Genomic DNA, 22,920 nt, shown 5'->3' on the forward strand with positions numbered 1-22,920 from the left:
TTCACGTAGATTGCATTTCTTTCAAGATGTGCAGCTTCAGTTAAACATGTAGCAAATTTTAAAAATTTGTAGTCTTTGTTGCTTGCCATGGGTCTTCTAGTAGACTTTGGTATTAAATATTAAAGATGCACAAATTTTTATATTAGCAATTGCTGTGGTAGAAGAGACATGAGTGTTTTATGACATATTGTTTGTATAGTTTATGTGTTTTTTTGTGGTATGCGGGCCTCTCACTGTTGTGGCCTCTCCCGCTGTGGAGCACAGGCTCCGGGCGTGCAGGCTCAGCGGCCATGGCTCACGGGCCCAGCCGCTCCGCGACATGTGGGATCTTCCCGGACTGGGGCACGAACCCGTGTCCCCTGCATCGGCAGGCGGACTCTCAACCACTGCGACACCAGGGAAGCCCGAGATTATGGTTTTTAAAATACTAAATTTGAAATCAGAAGGCAGAAAATTCATATGAATGAATTGTTCTTTGTGATTTTGTATGTCTTATAATACCTTTTGTTTTTAAAGCAATATAATTGCCCCTTGAATCGGTTTGAATTTATTGCAAAATAGCTTGGTACTTTAATATTTTTCCTTGTAAGATTATTGATAAAAATATAAAGTGGAGGAGACTTCTAAAAATTCTGAGAGTTTTAGATTTGACTTTCGACTTTTAGATGACATTTTGGTCATAATGTCATGGTTCTTGCTACATTATCATGTAAATTACTTCTTTACCTTCAGAATGGATTTTGCCATCAGTAAACTGAAGAAAACTGGTAATCAGACTGGACTCTATGTACTTCGATGCAGTCCTAAGGACTTTAATAAATATTTTCTGACTTTTGCTGTTGAGGTTAGTATGTCACACTAATTAATGGTAACATCTTTATTTAGTGCATATAATTTCCCTTTTGTAATATCTACCATATTTCCTTTTTAATACTCAAATGATGGTTTTGGATATGATGGCTTTGGATATGATAACTAGCAATTAAGTAAACTTAATTTACCTCAGCTATTCTTCATAAACAAGATATAATTTCTAGGACTTATGTTAAAAATTATTTGTAATATCTTACTATCTTCTGGAATTTGTTTTTTTGATGTTTGGGTGTTACCAGTGTGTTAACTTTCATCAAGTCTCTTGAAGTCTCTTTTTTCACAAAAATGCATATCTTTACCAAAACATGTAGAACTAAATAAATCAGAAGTAAACTTTCCTTTTACAGATAATGGTTATAGGATTAGAGTGAAATAGGGTAATAACAAAGAAAGAGACATTATTGCACTTTTAACTAGTGGTTTTCCAATATTAAGAATAATGATCTACAATGTATGTTTTAAATGTAAAACTGCAAGGAAATCTCACTGTTAATACAGATCATTTTGGATCTCAGCTAAGATTGTTTACTATCCAAAATTATCTAAAAAGATACTATCACTTATAAGGCAGTTTCATGGTATAAATCTTGAGAAACTTTGTAGCTGCTTATAAAATTTATCTTTTTAAAATTAGAGAATGTAAGGATTGTGTTATTAATTTTTATAAAAAGCAGTCATCTTATAGTTAGCATATGTAAAGTGGAGTAATTGTCCATAAATACAATACATAAAGTAGGTTGCTCCATGACTTTAACGTTGTAAAATACTGATAATCTATCCTAATTTCACAGTATCTTTACTGTCATATATGACAGTCTATTATATTCAATTATCATATCAAAATGTATATATTTTTTATATTTACTGTATTTGCCCAGCATAATATGAGGGCTAAATATCAGGGAGTCTATGCTATAACCCTGCTTCAAGAAATTTATCTTTTGGAAAAACAAAAATAAAGTATACCAGAAAATACTAAATCGAGTATTGTTTATTACCCAGTATATCCAGTATAAGCAAATATTGACAATAAGAGAAGGGATTACAATTATTAAGAAAGGTCCTTGGGAGTAGGAAGCACTTGAGACTGACTGGAGATAATGAGTCAATTTTATAAAAATGGTTCTAAGTCGGTTGAATATGTTTATAAGAAGCAGTTCAAAAAATAGATGGTTGAGCAAGTTCATAATAGAGCACATAAGACAAACATCGAAAAACTGAAAAATATTAAAATTGCCATATTAGACATCATTAACAAATACAGTAGAGGCACAATAGGTAGTCACCTCTGCTTATGGAATGGGGTCAGAGTTAGGGAGGACTTCACAGAAAAAGTGGAAATTGAGCTGAGTTTTAAGGATTGAATAAAAAGTACATTGCTCAAAAGGAAAGGATGTACATTCTGTAGAGAGACAGCACGTACAGTTATCAAGGCATGAAACGGCATGGCATTTGCTTGAAAAATTTTAGGTCACCTAATGTAGCTAGAGCATGGGTTGTATGTTGAGAGTGGCAGGAGTTGAGGTTGGGGATGGAGGCAGAAGCCAGCTTATGGAAGGCCTTATATGCTAAAATAGTTTTAGACTTTATTCTGTAAATGGTGGAATGCTGTTAAGGATGGTATTATTATTGTTTATTATTATTGCTTTCTTCCTTGCCTTTCAATAAAATAACTTTTAAACCATTTCTGTAGGCTAGGCAGTTGTAATTAGATGCCCTTTTGAGGAACCAAACACCTCTCTCACCTTATGCTGGTATTCATGGTTCAAATGTCTAAATGTTCTTTTGGTTGTTTTGTGATATCATTTTTGTCACAGTAATCACTATTATGTCCATTGTGATTTTTTCCTTCCCTCTCTTTATAATTAAACTTACATAGAGAGAAAACGTCATTGAATATAAGCACTGTTTGATTACAAAAGATGAGAATGGAGAATACAACCTCACTGGTACTAAGAAGAACTTCAGTAATCTTAAAGATCTTTTAAATTGCTATCAGATGGAAACTGTTCGCTCAGACAGTATAATTTTCCAGTTTACTAAATGCTGTCCCCCAAAGCCAAAAGGTAAAATAGATTTCTAGTTATTTTTAAAATATTGGCCATGGATGGTGTATATGGTGGGAGCTATTTTCAGCATGTTGATTTCAAAAGAAATAGGAAAGAAGAAGCTCCAAAAACAAATTAATTTTTTCCTGATATGTTGTACAGGCATCCTCTAATAGAATTGTTCAGTTTGGTTTATGTTTTCTAGAACTGACTTAAAGTTTTGTAATTCTAAAATGTACTTAAAAAAATAATTTCATGGTATCAATAAGTCACTTATTTATTGAACTGAAAGACCTCAGTACCAAATTCTCATATGTTATTCTAAGTAAAAACTTTCAGATTCTTTTAGAATTTTAATTTCTTTTAAATTATCTTTTAAAATAAAAATAAGGTTGGAAATCCTTTAAAGTAACAGGCACATTAAAATTATTATTAAAATTCCTGAAAAATTATACTAGTTAAGGAAGGGATTATAATTTTGAATATATAAAATAACTGGTTAGAGTACATCAAAGTTCAATGAATAAACTCCTAAAATAATTTTCTATGAAAAAAAATGAACAATAAGAGGCTGTTAAGCATTTCTTGTATATAGAACACATTTTATTTTATCCCTTTGGAGCAATTTATATCCTCAGTATGTTTTGATTTTATATATATATATATTTTTTCATTCATTCTATCCTTTTTTTTAAACAGATAAATCAAACCTTCTAGTCTTCAGAACCAATGGTATTTCTGATGTACCAACCTCACCAACATTACAGAGGCATAATAATGTGAACCAAATGGTGTTCCACAAAATCAGAAATGAAGATTTGATATTTGTAAGTCATTAGATGCTGATTATTGTCTTTTTGTCTTTTTAAAACAACAACTGTTTTCTTCATTTTCTAACCCACATTACATTCATATGACATTTGGAACTCTTTTATTATAACCTATGTTATAAAAATTTTATAGCAGTTCACATTTTTTTATTTCTTGTGAAAATGTGATACCGAACTTAAGTTAATTATTTTAAGAATGGAATTGTATTTTCTTTTCAGGAATTAAAAAATTTTTTAATAAATTAAAAATTAAAAGTCTTCCTCTAAAAAAGTATCTTAATTCTCAAGTTCTCAAGAAAGTAAGGGAAGTTCAAAGAAGGTACTGAAAACAAAGTAGTACATAAGAGCTGATGTTTGGCCACAGAACATTTTGGGGGATCAGGATTACCAGGACCCTCACGTAAATACATCCTCAGTGAAAAATATTTGGATTGTGAAAAATTCACCTGCTAGCAAAAAGAGAAGAGTGTTGTATGTTTTAGTTGAGCTCTTAGTTATGAAAAAGTCTGTCCTGAGAATTTGTAATTATAAACTTTTGAGTTTGGGTTTCTTTATATCACCTGCATGGTTTGAGAAACCCTAAGCCAATAAATTAAATTAACAAGTGGTATTCCCCTAGTAACACCCTGTGGTGGTTGGCAGAGCAAATATAAAATCTTTTGGAAGAATATACTCTTAATCTAGGCCACCGAAGATTCCCAGTTAAAATGACTCCAAACATGAGCTTTTAATTGTAAATTTTAAAACATACAGAGAAATAATCCCAGATTAAGCAAGAGTCAGAGACTGACAAATATCAAATTATACTTCAAGAGCTTCATATAACAGACTTTTCAGATAGAGATTATAAAATACATATATATATATGTGTGTGTGTGTGTGTGTGTGTGTGTGTGTGTGTGTATGTATATATATATATGTTTAAAAATAAAAAAGGAGTTGAAAACATGGGAAAAACCAAGACATCAAAACAGCCCAGAAAGATTTGCGGGGGGGGGCAAGTATAGAAATGAAAAATACACTCATAGACATTAAAAAAATGAACAAATTAAAAAGCAGTTACTCATAGTTGAAGAGAAAACTAGTGAATTGAAAGTTAGATCTGAAAATTATTCAAAGGCAGCAGAGAGGGAGAAAGAAATGGAAGTTATGAAACAGAACTTAAGGGACATGGAGAGTAGAATGAGAAAAACCAACTAATGTCTGAGTTCCTTAAGGAGACAATAGATAGAATTATCCAGAATTATAAAAATATGAATCCTTATATGAGTAACAAGAAGCAGAGAGTTGCCAGGTAACCTGACTAACGTTACAAAACTAATAGTAATAGATTGCAGGCAGCCCTGCTGAATTCAGAGTGCAGTCTTTCAACAATTATTCTGTAAAGATATGCAAGAAATACTAGTGGATTTTTTAAAGACTGTTTGTCATTGAACATATTTCCTTATTCCCACTTCTTTCTCCATCTTTATTCATTCTTTCTTTCCATTTTTTCTGTTAAAGCATGAAAGCCTTGGCCAAGGAACTTTTACCAAAATTTTTAAAGGTGTAAGAAGAGAAGTAGGAGACTATGGTCAACTGCATGAAACAGAAGTTCTTTTAAAAGTTCTGGATAAAGCACATAGAAACTATTCAGAGGTTTGTATATTCCTTTTGTAGTTCATGTAGTTTATGATATTTAAAGATATGCTCTCATATGTACACAACACATTCATGTATGCAGCTTTTCAAAATTGTAATTTTTATAAGTATATATGTCAAGAACCTTTCTGAGGATGTATTCTGGTGGGCCTAAAAAAATATGGAATTTTTTCATAATAACTAATTTCCAAACTAAATATTAAGCATTGTGTTATGTGTATTATTACATCTTTGTATATACTAAAGCAGTGGCTTTTAAATTTGGCTCCCCAGAGCTTCATGGGTTCCACAGGTTTCCTCTATAATTTCGCCTACTTAAAAAAAGTTTGAAAGGCAGTGTACGTGAGGAGCACTCTAGGTGAAATGTTGTTACCTCTGGGCATCATCCAAAGATGCTAGCCAGCAGAAACCCAGCTGCCAGTTGCCAAAGTCCTTAGTATAGTAAGATATCACCAAACATGATGTAACGAAGATTTATGATACTTAAAATGTCTTAAAGGATATTAGTAGAAGATAATGTGAAACATAGAAGCCGAAGAGTTGTTCTAATCCAGAACACCACAGTGTTGGTGATTGTGATCTTCAACAGCCATACCCAGAAGTTCAAGGCAAAGTTTAGTTGAGTTATAGTGATGTTAATACCATGCCAGTTTCCTGACATAGTTGTTACACTATTTTATCTGCACAGCGATCATTCTTATTTTTTTAGGAAGTGTTACTTGAAGCTCCCATCCATTTACTGCAGTCCCACATCACTGTCTTTGGTGTCTGTCTCTGTTCGTACCACTGTTCTCTATTCTAGGTGCTATGGGTCTAAGCCTGTTAATCTTGCATCATTTATGTTGCTCTGTACCAACCACTATTGTTCTTTCACATTGCTGTCTGCTTGAACCAAGCTTACTCAAGGTTTTCCTGAGAATGAATTCTAACATCAAGGTTGATGGCAGTTGTAACTCCGTCTGAAGGGACCAAAGCACATTGTAACCTTATCTATAGTCCTGCTAATAGGAGAAAGTGCATTTCTCTTATGGCAGAGAGAATCTTGCTGAACTATGAATGCTTTTAGACACAAAAAATAATTCTTTTGCATCTTTTGTATATTTTTCTTTTCCTTAGTCTTTCTTTGAAGCAGCAAGCATGATGAGCCAGCTTTCTCACAAACATCTGGTTTTAAATTATGGAGTATGTGTCTGTGGAGAGGAGAGTAAGTAAAACGACTGGCTTCCTTATGTTAATGTTATGCCTTTCTCAGAACATCCATTTTTATTTGTATAGAAAATTCAATTTCAGGATAATAGATATCAATATAAACTATAACAGGAATTAAATATTGTTGAAACCAAAAACACTGTGGAACTGTTCAGTTATATCTTCTTATAAAGGAAACCAATGAATGAAATTAAAATGCAGTAAACAGTTTAATATGGCTTATGTTAAAATGCCAGAACAGTACAGTATTATAGTAAACAAAAACAACCTTTTCTGTTAACCATAGCAATACAGATTATGGCTGGTTCAACATAACATTGTAATAACTGGCCATTTCAGTACAGATCTCTTTGAAATTATTAAGACAAAGCATATAAATGTTAGATTGAATTGTAATGGAACTGACTGAAATGATTGGATGTTGATATAGATATAATTTATGGCTAAATTTAAACTGTTCATAAAAACTCTCAAAAGTTTACATTCAGAAATTACTTATGTAATTAATTTCCTATTTTCCATTAGTAATATGATTAAATATGCATCCATACTTATATAACATTTTTTCATGTTTTTGAAAATTGATAGTCTTTTCAGAGGCAGTGGTTTTCAAATCTGTTCTGTAGAGGTATCTCAGGGGACTGATGAAATGGGAGTAAATCTAAATGCAGAGTAGAGAGTTCTGCCTCTCACCGCCAACTAAAGTGGTTCTGTATTTCTCTTTTTTATTTATTGATGTTTCCCGTAAATTTTCATCTAGGGGAAAAAAAGAATATACTTCTTTACAAAGTTTGAAAACAATGTTTTAGAGCAAATAATCCCAGATCTTACATTTGCTTTTATACTTATTTCATTGATTCTGTGATACATTTTTTTTCACATTAAAAATATCTGAAATTAGGAAGTGTGATATAATTGATGTCATTTCATAATTTAATTGGCAATTTTTAAAATTTTATGACACATAATAATGGGACATATGACAGTCAGTGGTATCTGTGAAATATAGTAGGTCTTACATGCCACATAAAAAAGTTTTACTAAGCCCTTGCTCATTGTAACTCTTAGATCTTTTTTTTGACGCTTGCCTTGATGTAAATTTCCCTGCAGTCAGTTCTTTATTATTGACATGTTGACTGTTCTCCAAATTAACTGTAGGCATAAAAACTTTCATAACATTTGTTTTAGTTACTCAGCAAGGTCCAAAGGTAGTTTTGTCACCAAAAGTTGTTGTATATCATATGAAAACTAATTTTAATATTAGATGAAGCGGAATCACAATTTGGGATTCGATCTACATACATCTACATATTATTATACATAATGTACAATTATATATAATATTGTGTTTATATGTAATTGTTTAGACTTTACCTCTTTCTGTTGTGAATGAACTAAAACCCCAATATACATTTTATATAGCTGTTAACCTTTCTTTAAATTAGTGAATTTTACGTAGCTTAATCTCTTTACCTATAATATCACATATAACTATAAATATAATTATAAAAGTTTAAAATGATATATATTTTACTGTACAGTACTTGAGTCTTATTATTATCATTATATTTTAATGCAGATATTCTGGTTCAGGAGTTTGTAAAATTTGGATCACTAGATATATATCTGAAAAAGAATAAAAATTCTATAAATATATTATGGAAACTTGAAGTGGCTAAACAGCTGGCATGGGCCATGCATTTTCTAGTAAGTAATTATTATATTCTTTTGTCAGCTTACTGTTTTAGATTATGAAGCAATGTGAAAGGATCTTGACGTGGGACCAAGAAATAAATCTGTAAATGGATGCTGAGTCATTTAAAATAATCTGTGTTAGTTGATGAAAGGGATTATTTTAGGTGTACTTATGTGAAATCAATTTTGAAAGAAATAGTTTTGTCATCCCATCAATTTCTTAGAACTGCTGATAGACAGTCTGTAGTTTGTGTATCTTAGCTTCAGAGAATTTAACGAAAAATTATCAAAAAGTTGTGCTAACTATGAATAGCAAAAAATCCCTGCAGAAAATACCTTGTTATGGTATTTGTGGGTAATTGGACATTATGTCCATTGAGAAAGCAGTTTTGCCAGAGAAGCAGAATACCAGAGGGCCAGCTAGTGATCAGATCCTTAAGAATGCACCTACTGAACAGAAACAGTATTTCTTGCTGTTAACTACCACCTACAAATATATACTATTTAAAATCTCAGCTTAATAAAGTGAACTGGCATTAAGTAGTTTTAAAAAGTATTCGTGGGACTTCCCTGGTGGCGCAGTGGTTGAGAACCCACCTGCCAATGCAGGGAACATGGGTTCGATCCCTGGTCCAGGAAGATCCCACATGCCCCGCGGAGCAGCTAAGCCCATGCCACACAACTACTGAGCCTGCGCTCTAGAGCCCGTGAGCCACAACTACTGAGCCCACGTGCCACAACTACTGAAACCTGTGCGCCTAGAGCCTGTGCTCTGCAACAAGAGAAGCCACCGCAATGAGAAGCCCACTCACTGCAATGAAGAGTAGCCCCCGCTCGCCGCAACTAGAGAAAAGCCTGCGCACAGCAACGAAGACCCAACGCAGCCCAAAATAAATAATAAATAAATAAATAAATTTTTTTTATGTATTTGTTTCTTCGTGGGTATAGAGCATTGTTTCACTTAAAATGTAAAACACAAAGCATGGTGATGCCATAAAATTTCGTTTTATTTTCTCAAAGTGTGCCTCCAATTAATGTTTATTAATACTGTTTTCTTATTTTTACTTTTTAAATCCATTTTGGGGTCTTGGACATATTAAGTGCTCAAATTATTTGTGGATTAATATTTGAATGTATATGCATTTAACTTTAATAGGAAGAAAAAACCCTTATTCATGGGAATGTGTGCACCAAAAATATTCTTCTTATCAGAGAAGAAGACAGGAAGACAGGAAATCCTCCTTTCATCAAACTTAGTGATCCTGGCATTAGTATTACAGTTTTGCCAAAGGACAGTAAGTTCTACAGGGATCGAATTTAACTTTATTAAGCTTTGCTTAGAAAGAGGCATAAAGATCAGGCTGTTAATTTTTCTCAAATTCTATTTTTTTGACATGTTCTTGATTAATAATAAAATTTAGTTACCATTTTTAGCAATCTAAATTAAGTTATAGTTACATCCTAGTCTCTGTTTCTCCTTTCTTATAAGCATGTTTCTATGTACTGTAAGATGATTTTTTTTAAACAGTGTTAATCCCTAATTATATATGGAATATTGGATTTTATCCAGTTTTATTGTGAAATTTTTAAATATCATTCTTTGAGCCACAAGTAAATTCTTCTAAATTTTTCTTCCCTTTAGTCGTTAAATAAAAATTTGAGAAGATATATTATCAAGTTTGAATTTTTTATTTAGTTTAATTATTCAGCTAATTATGACTTCTTAAAACTTTTGTGTTGATAACCTTCTCCTTAACACAATTAATTAAAGTAAAAAATTCAGTCAGATAATTGAGAGGCATTTTTTTTTATCCAAATAGTGTTGTAATTGTATTTCATTACATTAGCTAATTTCTCTAATTGAATGTCTAAAGTTAGAATCCAAATTTATCACCTTTTGTACACTGATGCATGGTTTCCTATTTCAGCAAGTAGTACTTAAACTTGGTGCCTTTATATGAAGTGAAGACAGAGACTATAGGGCAGAAAATGTTATAGGATCTTAGTTAGATCTGATACTCAGGGGGACTTTACCCTTTGGAATGGGATGTGAAGAAAGAGAATATATATTCATATGGTGAAGGAGAAAGGACTCTGTACTCTCTTAATTATACAGCAAAAATTATTAACATATATAAGAATTGTTTAATTGTGGGAACTCTTTAACCATACTTTGTTCCTATCATTTGAAAGTTCTGCAGGAGAGAATACCATGGGTACCACCTGAATGCATTGAAAATCCTAAAAATCTAAATTTGGCAACAGACAAATGGAGTTTTGGTACCACTTTGTGGGAAATCTGCAGTGGAGGAGATAAGCCCCTGAGTGCTTTGGATTCTCAAAGAGTAAGTTCATGTAAACGGTGAAGTTGGAATTACCTTGTGATCCCTGATATTTTTTGCACATGATTTGATATTCTTTAGCCCATTTTATGTAAAAAAGGTTGATACGGCATTTATAATTTATTATCAACATGTGGTTCTTTAATTATAGAAACTACAGTTTTATGAAAATAGGCACCAGCTTCCTGCACCAAAGTGGACAGAATTAGCAAATCTTATTAATAATTGTATGGATTACGAACCAGATTTTAGACCTTCTTTCAGAGCCATCATACGAGATCTTAATAGTTTGTTTACTCCAGGTACGTATTGATGGAGCAATCTTAATGAGTCTCCAGCTATCTTTCTATCTTTGTTATATTTAATAAATCCTTACTAATTTTGTAATCCCCTCTGGAAAGTTCCCTGATATCTTTTTGACCCTCTTAATTTCTTACGTTCATTTGACTTTTCTTACTTTATACATTTTCTGGTCTCACTGATTGTGAAGTATTTCCATTTTTAAAAAAGGCTTTTTCCCTTTTAATAACCTCATTTTAGTTTGCCAGTTAATGAGTAGTAAACGATAGAAGTTTATTTGACTTATTTGACTTTTTAAAAACAATTCTTTTGTTTTTTTAACTAGTTCTCATATATTCTGTAATTGATTAATTTTGTAAACATGAAGTAGATTTGTTTTTGTTTGTCCTCTGCTCCTTTAAAATACATAGCTAAATATACATGTGTCTGACCTATAAGTATTTCCTGTTCCAATACTATTATCTCTTCTCACCACAAAAATCGGCATATAATCTTACTTTATAACTATTAAAACTACCTATTTTGGAAAGTATTCATTTATCCTTTGCAAAAATCTTTACTGAAAACATGTTAGATTATGGGTTATAATTCAAGGCTTCCATTAACATAATCAAAACTATTAGAGTTGCCCTGTATTGATTTGTATTTAGTATTTCTAACTCATTCTGATTATTTTGGTCAGCTTGAATATGTATTATTTTAACCTAGAGAATGGATTTGCCAGGTTATGGTAGAAATATTCTTTATTTCTCCAGATTATGAACTATTAACAGAAAATGACATGTTACCTAATATGAGAATAGGTGCCCTAGGGTTTTCTGGTGCTTTTGAAGACCGAGACCCTACACAATTTGAAGAGAGACACTTGAAATTTCTACAGCAACTTGGCAAGGTAAGATGTCAGAAGATTTTTAACTAGTTGAAATATAATCGTAAAACATTTTATTTAGGGAAAAAAGGCTTAAGAGATTCTCTAAAGTTCACTTTCCACAAAATTTTAAAGACTGTTTGTATAACCAACAAGGATCTACTCTATACCACAGGGAACTCTGCTCAATATTATGTAACAACCTAAATGGGAAAATAATTTGAAAAAGAACAGATACATGTATATGTATAACTTTACTCTACACCTGAATCACTGAATCACTGAATCTACACCTGAATCACTTTACTCTACACCTGAAACTAACAAACATTGTTAATCAACTATACTCCAATATAAAATAAAAAGTTTAAAAAAAGTGTTTGTAGAAAAAAGGTTTTGTTGTCAGATGTTGAAGAAATGCTGTGTTAAATAAACAGCTGTCTTTACTGAAGAACTTCTCAGAACCTTTAACATGTACTGTGCATTGAACATTTTCAAGAGATGGATAAATTAGGCAGTATTTTCCCCAGTTAATTTGACCATGAGACTCTTGGTAGAGGGCGCTTTGGTTATGAGATACAGAAAGGAACAATTAATTAAGCCTCTCCACCGATGTCCTTTTTCAGTCATCTCAGAGAGAAATAATTAATCTGCTTGTTCAGAGTCTAGATGTTGACTGGACCATGTTTACTAGCAGACAGTCTCTACCTGCTGAAAGGTCACACAGTCATGCATAGCCTACATATTTTAAGTAAGACCAAGAAAACCTTAGTTCTTAGCAGGTCCAATCATAGTGGTAAAGCGCTCTTTCTTCCTCTAAGCTTGCTAGTATAGGGCTCTGTACCATGTAGCTTTATGAACTGGATTTGGGCTTGGATGTATTATGAAGGCCTCACTTAGGTATTGAATCTAAACTAAATGTTCTGATCCAGCTTTACCAGAGCTAAACATTGGGTGTTATATTATATATTGGCTTAGTTATATTAATACTTTGCTGTCATTCCTGGTTTGTAAAATAGTCTCGGGAATGTTTCAAAGTATGTAGCAATGACAAATAAAAGTATGTATTTGGGTGTATTAGTTATCTGTTGCTGTGCAACAGATCACCCTAAAACGTAACAGCTGAAAACAAAAAAGCATTTATTATCACACAGGTTAGGCGCGTCAGGAATCTGGGAGTAACTTAGCTGGGTGGTTATAGCTCAAGGTCTCTCACTAGACTGTAATCAAGGTGTCAGCCAGGTCTTGCAGTCTTCTCTGAAGGCTTGACTAGGGGAAGGCTTACTTCCAAGCTTACCACATGGCTATTGACAAGGCCTCAGAATATCTGCTTCTAAGCTCACTTACACGGGCCTCTCCACAGGCTGCCTCACAACACAGGAGCTGAGAGCAAATACCCAAGATCGAAGCCATTGTGTTTTCATATCCTAATCTCAGGAGTGGCATCTTATCACTCCTGCCATATTCTGTTCATTAAAAATGAGTTAATAAATCCAGCCTACACTCAAGGGGAGGGGATTTTAAAAGAGCTTGAATGTCAGAATGTAGAGAACATTGGGAGATAATCACAGAAGCTGCCAACCACACAGGCTGACCTTGGCTTAAACAGCAGACATTTATTTCTCATAATTCTAGAGGCTGAAAAGTAAGATCAAGGTTCCAGTAGGGTTCAGTTTCTGATGAGGGCTCTTTTCTTGGCTTGCACATGTCCACCTTCTCACTGTGTCCTTATATGGCAAAGAGAACTGGTGTCTCTTCCTCTTCTTATAAAGGCACCAGCCCCATTGGATGAAGGACTCACCCTTATGACCTTATTTAATCTTTATCACCTCTTCACAGGCCTTATCTCCAAATACACTCACATTCAGGGTTAGGGCTTTATCATATGAATTTGGGGGGATGGGCATGGACATATTCAGTCTGTAACATACTCTTATTCCATATAGCTCACTGACAGTGACATCAAAGGCTATATTGTGAAGAAGAAAAGTTCTTCCTGGAAGTTAGTGATAGAAATTTAGGAATTCCCTGGCATGTCCCTTGGCTTATCTTAAAAATTAATGTTAATGATTTGTTTAAATGCTTTTTTGAAGTTTTTATATTTCAGCCTGTAATTCCTTTTGAAGAAATTTAAGTTTACTACTCACCTATTGAAATATTATCTCCTTTTCTTGTTCTGAAAGTTGTTTAATGTGAGTTTCGAGATACATCGTCTAGCTGCTGAAAATTGCCTGTATAATCAGAATTTATTAGTACTTTTTCTAGAAAACTTGCGATTTCTATCTTAATGTGATGTATTATTTAGGGTAATTTTGGCAGTGTGGAGATGTGCCGGTATGACCCTCTACAAGACAACACTGGAGAGGTGGTGGCTGTGAAGAAGCTCCAGCACAGTACTGAAGAGCACCTCAGAGACTTTGAAAGGGAAATTGAAATCCTTAAATCCTTGCAACATGACAACATTGTAAAGTACAAGGGAGTGTGCTACAGTGCTGGTATGTTGCCCATTGATACCTTTTTTGAACTCAGGGTATGTCTTTGACATCCTGGGTAATATTGTAGAAACTTATAATGCCTCCAGATCTGGACTTAAAATATTCCAGTACCCAGAGAAAGAAGCATTCTGTATGACTGGAGATTGTACTTGGTGTTAGGAGGTCCTTGACTACTTGATTGATCATTCTCTTCACTGAGGATGGTGGTTACCATTCTTGCTTAAACTTACCAAGGGAATGTCATTTTTAAAGAAAGAAATTTTCTGTGAAAATATTATTTTTTTTAATTAGATGCTTTTTATTCAGTATAGATGAAGAGAAAGGAAGTTTTCTCATCAGCTTATTTTGGTTTGCATAATGGGTTACAGAAGATTAAAACATAACTATTTTTAAAACTTCTATTCAAATCTTTTTGATTCAAAAAGTCATTGTTCTAGGGCTTCCCTGGTGGCGCAGTGGTTGAGAGTCTGCCTGCCGATGCAGGGGACACGGGTTCGTGCCCCGGTCCGGGAAGATCCCACATGCCGCGGAGTGGCTGGGCCTGTGAGCCATGGCCGCTGAGCCTGCATGTCCAGAGCATGTGCTCCGCAATGTGAGAGGCCACAACAGCGAGAGGCACGTGTACTGCAAAAAAAAAAAAAAAAAAGTCATTGTTCTTAACTACTACATCACCTTTAATTTTATAATCAGGTTTTGTCATCTTAGACTCAGATTTTTTTTTTATTAATAACTCCAGGACTTCCCTGATGGCACAGTTGTTGAGAATCCACCTGCCAGTGCAGGGGACGTGGGTTCGATACCTGGTCCAGGATGATCCCACATGCTGCGGAGCACCTAAACCCGTTTACCACAACTACTGAGCCTGTGCTTTAGAGTCCGTGAGCCACAACTACTGAGCCCACACATCACAACTACTGAAGCCTGCACACCTAAAGCCCATGCTCCGCAACAAGAGAAGCCACCGCAGTGAGAAGCCCATGCACTGCAACGAAGAGTAGCCCCCGCTCACTGCAACTAGAGAAAGCCCCTACGCAGCAATGAAGACCCAACGCAGCCAAAAAAAAAAAAAAAAAAACCTCCAGTCATGCTTTATTACTATTATTTTTTTTTAGGTTGCACTGGGTATTAGTTGCGGCTCCAGGGCTCCTTAGTTGTGGCACACAGGCTCCTTAGTTGTGGCATGCTAACTCTTAGTTGCAGCATGCATATGGGATCTAGTTCCCTGACCAGGGATCAAACCCGGGCCCCCTGCATTGGGAGTGTGGAATCTTATCCAGTGCACCACAAGGGAAGTCTCTTAGATTTTATATATCTTTTAAGTCTTTTTTTTTTTTTTTTTTTTTTTGCGGTACACAGGCCTCTCACTGTTGTGGCCTCTCCTGTTGCGGAGCACAGGCTCCGGACGCACAGGCTCAGCGGCCATGGCTCACGGGCCCAGCCACTCCGCGGCATGTGGGATCTTCCCGGACCGGGGCACGAACCCGTGTCCCCTGCATCGGCAGGCAGACTCTCAACCACTGCGCCACCAGGGAAGCCCTTTAAGTCATTTTTATACAGTTGTTTTCTAATAGTTCATCAGTAAAGTATAGCAGAGTAAAACGTTATGTTCTCATTTGTGTGTTAATAGGCCGGCGTAATCTAAGATTAATTATGGAATATTTACCATATGGAAGTTTACGAGACTATCTCCAAAAACATAAAGAACGGATAGATCATAAAAAACTTCTTCAGTACACATCTCAGATATGCAAGGTACCTAATATCCTGGCTATTTGTTGTAGATGAAGAGAATATGTTGAAGTAATTATTAAGAAATCCTCTAAGGTTTTTCTTAGATAATTAAGGGAGTAGAAAGATACAAGACTATTTAAATTGTTTATGTTTATAAAGCTAGCTGAAAGAAAAATGTTATTTTATTCATAGGGTATGGAGTATCTTGGTACAAAAAGGTATATCCACAGGGATCTGGCAACGAGGAATATATTGGTGGAGAATGAAAACAGAGTTAAAATAGGAGATTTTGGCTTAACCAAAGTGTTGCCACAAGGCAAAGAATACTACAAAGTGAAAGAACCTGGTGAAAGTCCCATATTCTGGTGAGTATATTTTAGTACAGTAAAATGAAGTTTTGGAGCACAAACTTCAAACTTTATTTTTACTATTAATAGTTTGTCATTTATATATTTATAGTAATAATCAATGAAGTTATATCCTATGTTTTCCTCTGGGAATTTTATGGTTTTAGGTCATACATTCAAGTCTTTAATCTATTTTGAGTTAATTTTTGTATGTGGTATAAAATAGTGGTCTAATTTCATTCTTTTGCACATGTTTGTCCAGTTTTCCCAACACCCTTTATTGAAGAGACTGTCCTTTCTCCATTGTATGTTCTTTGCTCCTTTATTATAATTTAATTGTCCATATATATATGGGTTTATTTCTGGGCTCTCAATTCTGTTTGGTTGATCTGGGTGTCTGTTTTTATGCCAGTACCAACCTGTTTTGATCACTGTGGCTTTGTAGCATATCTTGAAATCAGGGAGCATGCTACCTCCAGCTTTGTCCTTCTTTCTCAAGGTTGTTCCCTTTCTCAAGGGATCTTTTGTGGTTTCGTAGAAATTTTAGAATTTGTTCTAGTTCTGTGAAATATGTCATTGGAATTTTGATAAGAATTGCATTAAATCTGTAGATTGCTTTGGGTAGTATGGACGTTTTAACAATATTAAGTCTTCCAGTCCATGAGCATGGACTGTCTTCCCATTTAATTGTGCCTTCTTTGATTTCTTTTATCAGTGTCTTAAACAGTTTTCACTGTACAGGTCATTCACCTCCTTGGTTGAAATTATTCCTAGATATTTTATTCTTTTTGATACAGTGGTAAATGGGATTGCTTTAATTTCTCTTTCTGTTGGTTTGCTATTAGTGTATAGAAATGTCACTGGCTTGTGTATATTGATTTTTTTGTTTTTGGTATCCTGTGACTTTACTGAATTTATTAGTTCTAAAAGTGTTTTTTTTATTATTTCATGGAGTCTTTAGGGTTTTCTCTATATAGTATAATGCCATCTGCAAAGAGTGACAGTTTTACTTCCTCCTTTCGAATTTGGATGCCTTTTCTTTCTTTTTCTTTCTTAATTGCTGTGACTAGAATTTCCAATACTGTGTTGAATAAAAGTGGTGAGAGTGGGCATCCTTGTCTTGTTTCTGATTTTAGAGGAAAGGCTTTCAGGTTTTCATTGTTGAGTATGATGTTAACTGTGGATTTGTCATATATGGCCTTTATTATGTTGAGGTAGGTTCCCTCTATACCCACTTTGTTGAGAGTTTTTATCATAAGTGGATGTTAGAATCTTATCAGTTGCTTTTTCTGCATCTGTTGAGATAATCGTATGGTATTTATCCTTCATTTTGTTCACGCAGATGTTGAACCATCCTTACAGCCTTGGAATAAATCCCACTTCATCATGGGATATGATCCTTTTGATGTATTGTTGAATTCAGTTTGCTAATATTTTGTTGAGGATTTTTGCATCTATATTCATCCAGGTATTGGCCTGTAATTTATTTTTTTGCAGTGTCCTTGTCTGGTTTTGGTATTAGGGTAATGTTGGCCTCATAACATGTTTAGATGTGTTCCCTCCTCTTCAGTTTTTTTGGAAGAATTGAGAAGGAAAAGTATTGAATCTTATTTGAATGTTTGGAAGAATTCATCAGTGAAGCTGTCTGTTTCCTGGACTTGGTGTTTGTTGGAAGTTTTTTGATTACTGACTCAGTCTCCTTACTATTCAGGACTATTCAGGCTTTCTATTTCTGTTTCTTCACGATTCAGTCCTGGTAGATTATATGTTTCTAGGAATTTGTTCTTTCTGGGTTGTTCACTTTGTTGGCATACAATTGTTTGTAGTATTCTCTTATTATCCTTTGTATTTCTGTGGTATCAGTTGTGATTTGTCCTCTTTCGTTTCTAATTTTATTTATTTGAGCCCTCTCCTTTTTTTCTTGGTTAGTCTAGCTAAAGGCTTCTTGATTTGTTTATCTTCTCAGAGAACCAGCTCTTGGTTTTATTGATCTGTTCTATTCTATTGTCTTTTTAGTCTCTATTTCTGCCCTTATCTTATTATTTCCTTCCTTCTACTACCTTTGGGCTTTGGTCTTTTTCTAGTTCCTTTAGGTGCAAATTCAGGTTGTTTATTTGAGACTTTACTTGTTTCTTGAGGTAGGCCTGTATTGCTATAAACTTCCTTCCTAGAACTACTTTTGCTGCATTCCATAGATTTTGGTGTGCTTTATTTTTGTTTTTATTTGTCCCTAGGCTTTTTTTCTTTTTTCTCCTTTGATTTCTTCATTGACCCATTAGTTGTTTAGTCGCATGTTGTTTAATCTTCATGTTTTTGTGGTTTTCCAGTTTTCTTATTGTGATTCCTAGTTTCATACCATTATAGTTGGAAAACATGCTTGATATGATTTCAGTCTTCTTGAATTACTGGGACATGTTGTGGGCTAACACATGATCTATCCTGGAGAATGTTCCATGTGTACCTTAGAAGAATGTGTATTCTGCTGCTTCTGGATAGAGTATTCTGAACATATCTGTGAACTCCATCTTATCTAATGTGTCATTTAAAGCCAAATGTTTCCTTTTTGATTGATTTTTTTGTGAATGATCTATCCATTGCTGTAAGCGGGGTATTAAAATCCCCTATTATTATTATATTGCTTTTAATTTCTCCCTTTAGGGCCAGTAATATTTGCTTTATATATTTTGGTGTTCCTACGTAGTGTGCATATATATTTATAAATGTTTTATCTTCTTGCTGGATTGACCCCTTTATCATTGTATAGTGCCTTTCTTTATCTTTTATTACAGGCTTTGTTTTAAAGTCTGTTTTATCTGCTGTGAGTATAGCTACACCAGCTTTCTTTTCATTACTTTTTCCTCACATCCAGTCTGTGTGTGTCTTTACTTCTGAAATAAATCTCTAGGCAGCATATAGATGGGTCTTGTTTTTTTTTTTTAATCTATTCAGCCACTATATGTCTTTATATTGGCTAATTTAGTCCATTTACATTTAAAGTAATTGATAGGTATGTACTTATTGCCATTTTGTTTATTGTTTTCTGGCTGTTTTTATAGTTCCTCTCTGTTCCTTTCTTCTGTCTTCCCTTTGGTTTGCTGGATTTTTTACAGGCCAATACCTGGATGAACATATATGCAAAAATCCCATGTGGTTTGCTGGATTTTTTTAGTATTATGTTTAGATTCCATTCTCATTTTCTTTTCTGTGTGTACTGTAAGGTTTTTCTTTGTGGTTACTGTGGTGTTTACATATAACATTGTATGTATATAGCAATGTCTTCCAAGTTGATAACAACTTAAAATGTAAAGCAAAGCTTTACATTTTTACTCTCCCCCCTGCCACATTTTATATTTTTGATGATGCCTTTTTATTTTATTTTATTTATTTATTTATTTTGCAGTACGTGGGCCCCTCACTGTTGTGGCCTCTCCCGTTGCGGAGCACAGGCTCCAGACATGCAGGCTCAGCGGTCACGGCGCATGGGCCCAGCCACTCCACGACATGTGGGATCTTCCCAGACCGGGGCGCGAACCCGTGTTCCCTGCGTTGGCAGGCGGACTCTCAACCACTGCGCCACCAGGGAAGCCCTGATGATGCCTTTTGCATATTCTTATTTTATGCTTCCCTTAAGTATTACTGTAATTTGAGTTAACTTTACTGCTTTTGTCTTCATACTTGCTTTATAAGTGACTGAGCCACTACCTTTACTATATGTTTTCCACTGAGATTTTTATTTTCATATATTTTCTTATTATTAATTAGTGCCATTTCTTCTTTAGCCTAGAGAAGTCCCTTTAACATTTCTTATAAGGCCAGTTTAGTGGTGATGAAATCCTTTAGCTTTTGCTTATTTGTAAAATTCTTCATCTCTTCTTCAGTTCTGATTGATAATCTTGACTGGTAGAATTGGTAGAGAATTCTTGGTTGGAAAGTTTTTCCTTTCAGCATTTTGAATAGGTCATCCACTTCTTTCTGGCTGATAAAGTTTCTGCTGAAAAATCTGCTGATTTAGGGATTTCCCTTGTACTTAATAGGTAGTGTTTTGGGGGTTTGGGGGGCTTTTTGTTTGTTTTTGCTGCTTTTAAGATTCTTTATCCTTAACTTTTACCATCTTAATTGTAATATGTCTTGGTATGGTTCTCTCTGGGTTCATCTTATTTGGAACTTTCTGAAATTCTTAGACCCAGAATGTCTGCTTTCTTCCCCAGATTAGGGAAGTTTTCATTCATTATTTCTTCAAAATTTTCTGACCTTTTCTCTCTTTCTCTTTTCCTCTGGGACCACTATAATGTGAATGCTGTTCTGCTTGATGTTGTTCCAGAAGTCCCTTAAGGTATATTCACTTTTTTAAATTCTTTTTTCATTTTGCAGCTGTGTCTGGGTGATTTCTATTTGTTTCATTTTCCAGCTTGCTGATTCGTTCTTCTGCTTCATCAAGTCTTCTGTTGAAACCCTCAAGTGTATTTTTCAGTTTAGTTATAACTTCTATTTAGTACTTTCTTATATTTTCTACCTCTTTGTTTAAGTTCTTGCTGTGTTTATCCAATCTTCTTCTGAGTTCAATGAGCATTTTTATGACCATTGCTTTGAACTCTTTGTTGAGTGAGTTGCTTAGCTCCATTTCATTAATGTCTTTTGTCTTTTTCTTTGGTTTGGAACATATTCCTCTGCCTTCTCATGATGCATAACTTTCTCTATTTGTCTAAATTCATTAGGTGAAACAGCTACCTCTTCCAGTCTTGTTCTTGTGTAGGAGATAATCCATAGGGCCCAGAAGCACAATCTCCCTGGCCACCAGACCCAGGCACTCACGGGTGTTCTTCACGTGGACTGTGCACACCTACAAGCTGTGGTGGGGCTGCTGCTATGATGTGGGATGTGTGGGATTTGGGGTGCTCACCTGCTGGTTGTAGTGAGCTGTTGCATAGTGTGGACTGGGTTTGGGGCACTTGCTCATCCCAGTTATGGTGCAGCTAGTGTGTGGGGAGGGTGGGGTATATCGTGTGTTTGTCCAGCCCAGTTGTGGTGTGACATCTGCACTGGGTAGGCAGGGCACTCAAGGTACTCGCTTTGGCTCAGTTGTGGTTCAGGGTGGGAGGAGCACACCTACTGGTGCTAGGAGGCTAGAAGAAGGGCACCAAAAATAGTGCCCACTAGCTGTATCACCAGCAAGTTAGAATGAGATTTCAAAGATGTCATCTACCAGTGCTCTTGTCTCCAGAGAAAGTCCCGTTAGGTTCCTGCCTCTCTAGCAGCTGCTCTAAGACCAGTAAGTAGGTCTCCCTCACTTATGGTGTAGGTGTTTTCACACTGTTGCTTTTGTGCTGTTTCTCATGGTAGATGGGTCTGTGTGAGCTCTTTAAGAGCGGGTTCTTTGTTCCCTACAGTTATGTGGTTCTCCTGGACTTAATCCCCATTGATTTTCAAAAACAGATGTTTAGGGGCTCGTGTTCCCAGTGATGCACTCAAGGGTTGAGGTATGTTATTTGGAGCTCAATCCCTTTACTCCCTCTTTTTTTTACTCCAAATAGTTACATATTTTTGTGATCCTTCTGATTTGCTCCTGGAATGGGGTCCTGGGTGGGACTGTCTCTCTGCCTCTCCTGCCTGTTTCAGTGAGTCTCTTTTATCTTTTGTTGTGGAGGTGCTGTTCATCTAGTTATCATATACTTTTCAGAGGAAAAGTACTTCATGTGTAGCTGTAAATTTCATGTGTCTATGGGAGGAGGTGAGCTCAGAGTCTTCTTAGGCTGCCATCTTGGACCCCTTACACAGGAGAATGATTTATAATGGCATTGTGAATGTGTTTTAAAGAAGACTGCTTATGTTTTAGAGATGCATACTGGGATAGTTATGGTATGAAATATGGTTGAAATACTGTCATATCCAGAACTCATTTCATATAAATACTGTTGTGTGCAGGTCGGGAGTAGTAGATAAAACAAGGTGGGCAATGAATTTAGCTAAGTGACAGGTACATGGTTGTTCATTGTTCTCTAATTTGTATATGTTTGAAGTTTTTTATAATACTAAAAACATTTTAAAGGAATATCCTGATGATAATTATGAGCATTAGCATTATCTAATTATTTTTAGGGTTTAAGTGAAACTAGAAAATAAGACTTATCTAAACTTGACTGTCTTATTTTGGTCATGTCCCCAGTGATACATGAATTTCATTCTGTTTTTCCAGAATGAGAAATTAGAGAAGTTAAATGGAATTAACTAGCAATCCATAATGATTAGTTATATGGATTTCCAGTGATTTTGGCATACTTAGTGAATACAATTTAATAAATACTTATTAAGCACCTACTTATAAAGCACCTACTGTGTTCCAAACACCATACAAGGAAATTGGAATAAGAAGATAGGATCAGCATCAGAAAAAAAAGAACTGTCCCTTACAAGGAAGGCTGAACTAAGTGGAAAAGTTTGATACGGCGTGGAAATTCAACTGACAGGTCCACTATCCATAATCCTTTGCCTTTTAAGGTCTCTTAGTTTAGGAAAAATCAAATGTGTAATCCAGTCATTGCAA

General features: G+C 34.9%; 1 protein-coding gene across 5 annotated transcripts in view; it reads left to right on the plus strand.

Annotated features, from left to right (window-relative positions):
- Positions 1-22,920, plus strand: part of JAK2 (Janus kinase 2) — a 118,905-nt gene that overhangs the window by 85,018 nt on the left and 10,967 nt on the right. For 4 of the 5 annotated variants that reach the window (XM_032634865.1, XM_032634867.1, XM_032634866.1 and 1 more), the window contains exons 10-22: positions 733-844; positions 2,753-2,939; positions 3,621-3,748; positions 5,255-5,389; positions 6,509-6,596; positions 8,181-8,308; positions 9,453-9,591; positions 10,490-10,641; positions 10,790-10,940; positions 11,694-11,830; positions 14,112-14,301; positions 15,929-16,053; positions 16,225-16,397. In XM_032634865.1, coding sequence (XP_032490756.1) covers positions 733-844; positions 2,753-2,939; positions 3,621-3,748; positions 5,255-5,389; positions 6,509-6,596; positions 8,181-8,308; positions 9,453-9,591; positions 10,490-10,641; positions 10,790-10,940; positions 11,694-11,830; positions 14,112-14,301; positions 15,929-16,053; positions 16,225-16,397 — 1,845 coding nt within the window. Of the gene's footprint in view, positions 1-732; positions 845-2,752; positions 2,940-3,620; positions 3,749-5,254; positions 5,390-6,508; positions 6,597-8,180; positions 8,309-9,452; positions 9,592-10,489; positions 10,642-10,789; positions 10,941-11,693; positions 11,831-14,111; positions 14,302-15,657; positions 16,054-16,224; positions 16,398-22,920 lie in introns of all 5 variants that reach the window. The other variant, XR_004350372.1, reaches the window with a different exon arrangement.

This window comes from Phocoena sinus, chromosome 6 (genome assembly GCF_008692025.1).
Source record: "Phocoena sinus isolate mPhoSin1 chromosome 6, mPhoSin1.pri, whole genome shotgun sequence".
NCBI lineage: Eukaryota > Metazoa > Chordata > Mammalia > Artiodactyla > Phocoenidae > Phocoena > Phocoena sinus.